Here is a 3,567-nt window from a genome sequence, read left to right as displayed (position 1 = left end):
GGTGCGAACACGCCGAAAAGTGGGTAGTTCCACAATTAGTTCTGGTACTATGAAAAGGTTCCCGCGGTGCGAAAGGCCCTAATGAGAGCACATACAAAACATGTAATATTTCACATAATTCTGGACCTAACTAGCAAAGAACAAATCACCACATATGTTTCACATAATTGCAAAATCTCTTGAGAGTAAATGTACACAAACCCAGCCAGAGATCTTGTAAATGCAAAAAATGCTGGGTAACTGACAGGACAAATATATAAAGTGAGAGGATTTCTTTTTAGTCAGGTGTGTGTGTGTGTGTGTGTGTGTGTGTGTCTTTTGTTGCTCACAGGCTTTTCACAGGATGTCACAGAGATACCGAGGAACCCTCACAAACTACAAATCCAGCATAGAGAGGTTCAGTGAATGTGGAGCTGAATGTGTGTAAGTGTGTGAGAGTGTCAGAGATGCTGTAGAAGGACAGAGTGCCGGCAGACCAGTCCAGATACACTCCTACTCTCTTAGAGGAGCGCAAAGGGACATGTATGACAGTGAACTTCTTATTGTGACGAACAGTAAAACCAAAATCAGAGCAGATCAGACTCCAAGAATTGTTATTGGATCCAAACCAACAATCATCACTCCCTCCATTCCTGCGGATACCTTTATATGTGACGGACATATCAGCATCATGTCCACTCCATTCAGCCTCCCAGTAACAGCGTCCAGACAGACTCTCTCGACACAGAACCTGACTACACTCATCAAACCTCTCTGGATGATCAGGATATAACTGATCCTCTTTCACATGTATCACCTTTTTGTTCTCCTCGGACACAATGAGATGAATGTTTGCTGTGTTTAGATCCAGTGTGAGATCACAGGCATCTAAATAAGAAAAAAGAAAGAATATTGGTAACACTTTACAATAAGGTTCCATTAGTTAATGTTAGTTAATGTAATAACTAACTAATGTAATAATGTAATATGAGCAATGAACAATACATTTATTACAGTTTTTATTAATCTTTGTTAATGTTAGTTAATTAAACTACAGTTGTTCACTGTTAGTTCGTTAATTCACAGTGCATTAACTAATGTTAACAAGCACAACTTTTTATTTTAATAATGCATTAGTAAATGTTGAGATTAATATTAACTAAGATGAATAAATGCTGTAGAAGTATTGTTCATTGTTAGTTCATGTTAACTAAAGTAGTTAACTAATGTTAATTAATGAACCTTATTATAAGTGTTACCAGAACTTTTATATCAAAACAACAACAATCACTAAAAGTGTGTGTGTGTGTGCAGATGTACATTTGTGTAGTCCTGCTGTAATCCTGAATTCTCCTCCATGATCCACACTAGAAAACACACAGAATGTCACATTCTAATATGATGAGGAAACACACACACACACACACACACACAGCAGTGTGATTATTTCTGCTCAACATACTTGAGTTTGTCTAGTGTGCAGTTTGGATGGCTGAGTATCTCAGAGAGCAGCTTGACTCCTGAATCTCCGGGGTGATTGTAGCTCAGATCCAGCTCTCTCAGGTGTGAGGGGTTTGAACTCAGAGCTGAAGACACATAACAACATCCCTCCTCTGTCACCATACAGCCAGACAACCTACAAACACACACAGCAACAGTCCATATGATATCTGTTTGGTTTGGCAATCAGACATATATGGAAATATTTGTATCTGTACTCTTTGAGAGTACAGATGATTATCTCATTCATATGTAATTTGACTAGGCATAACATTTATCTAACACTCTACATGTAATAATTACCAAAAAAGTAATGATGAGACGAAAGACAAACAGACACACATTACTGCACCAATTTACTACTACTACTTCCAAGAACTATAAAGAGTCATGAAAGCTATTTGAACATTTACTTAGACTCATTTTGAAGAAAACAGCCCCAACAAGCCTATTTTCTTGTCTGTGAGCTTGCATGGACAAAAGTCCCTCCCAAGGTTATTTTCGTAAACGATAACTGAAACTAAGACTAAAACAAGATTTTCGTAAACTGAAATAAAATTAAAATTTCGAAATAAATGAAAAACTAAAACTAAACTAACCTAACAACAGTAATTGAAAAACGAACTAAAATAAAATAATAATTAGCAAAAAATCAATAATCGTGTTCGTGATTTAACAAGCTCTCATTCTGTGCCAGAAAGTCTGACCTGTGGTTGTTTAAGGAAATACCTGTAGATGGAGCTTCATGCACGTGAGCCTAAGCGGCTATTCTATTCACAGAGAATGCGTTTTTGCATTTAAAAAACAAGACGCGGGAAATGAAATGGGAAATAAATAACTATAAAATATGACATGGGAAATAATAATGATGCACCCCCTACAGCGCACGTATGTTTAAAAGCGTGCTTGACGTGCAAGAACAACATGAGAGTGAGTTTACAGACACAGAATTAAAATTTTTGGATGAGGTGAATAGTCATTTACAATTACTATGGCAACGTCCTCCTCAAGTCCATGACACGAGCACCGCTTTGACCGAACAAAACGCATCCAAAATGAGAGAAAGCGGCAGCGCGTGGTGTTTTCACCGCTTGCTGTGTCCTGTGTAGCTTTTGAACTGGGATTGATTGCGTTGCTAAACTGAAGCACGTGCACGCTGGAGCGGCTCGTCAAAGTAAAGTGCAAACATAATTTAAATCACCATATCACATTTAGTTTTGAGTAGAATGAGGTTTCAAAGCATTTTAGATTGTTTCTTTTTTTATTGTGTATGTTCATAGAGGGAGAAACGGGACATACAGTAGTGTGCACCGGTGGCTCATCTGTGCAAAAGATCCAACAAATTAATGCACTGAAAACACAGATGGACAAAAATAAAGTTTAAAGAGTTTCAATGACGATTACAAAGAACAGGTGTCAGGGTCTGGCGTATGGTGTTCTCCCTCTCACCACCAGAGGTCGCCATTTCCCGTCCTCCCGGACTCCGCTTCCATTTCCTTGACTCCACACACCTGTGCACACACACACTCACTCACTTACACACAGCTGTGGCCCATTCCGAGGGCTATTTATGCGCCTTCCCCACGCCACTCGGTGTTTGATGATTATTAATGTTTGTTTCGGTGATTGACGCAGCCAGAGGTGGCCGCATTGCGTCAGATTCCTGTATCTGTTCTCAGCCTGTGTCTCAGAGTCTCAGCTCTGTTTGTTTTCTGTTTTTACTTTGTTTTCCCCAGCAGTTTAAATAAGGCCTGCATTTGGACCCAAACCCTCATTCACACGGTGTGTCTTTCCTGACCGCGCTGTGACAACAGGTTTCCTCAAATCCAGCACTGGAGGGTCATTGTAAAAAAAAACTAGCTTTCTAGTAACTCTGAAAACCTTGATTAGCTTGTTGTTTGTAAGCTATTGGCATGTTTAACAAGATTTTATCTTTAATATGAATGAATATCAATATGAATAAATACATTTTATACATATAAATTTAATTAAAAAATTCAAAACTATAATATCCTTGGTCCCTCCTAATATGTCTCTTATAAATCACTTTTTTCTGGGGTTAGAAAAGACTACATAAAAGGTGCTTTG

The 3,567-nt window shown here is 38.4% G+C and overlaps 1 protein-coding gene across 1 annotated transcript in view; it reads right to left on the bottom strand.

Moving 5' to 3' along the window:
- Positions 1-68: 68 nt before the first annotated feature.
- Positions 69-3,567, bottom strand: part of LOC107575637 (NACHT, LRR and PYD domains-containing protein 12-like) — a 22,295-nt gene continuing 18,796 nt past the window's right edge. The window contains 3 exon segments of the mRNA XM_016261998.1: positions 69-867; positions 1,300-1,346; positions 1,442-1,615. Of these exon segments, the coding sequence (XP_016117484.1) occupies positions 347-867; positions 1,300-1,346; positions 1,442-1,615 (742 nt within the window). The 3' untranslated portion in view covers positions 69-346.

The sequence above is a fragment of the Sinocyclocheilus grahami genome, unplaced genomic scaffold (assembly GCF_001515645.1).
Source record: "Sinocyclocheilus grahami isolate Dianchi unplaced genomic scaffold, SAMN03320097.WGS_v1.1 scaffold2775.1, whole genome shotgun sequence".
Taxonomy (NCBI): domain Eukaryota; kingdom Metazoa; phylum Chordata; class Actinopteri; order Cypriniformes; family Cyprinidae; genus Sinocyclocheilus; species Sinocyclocheilus grahami.
This window is presented reverse-complemented; position numbering and strand designations above follow the sequence as displayed.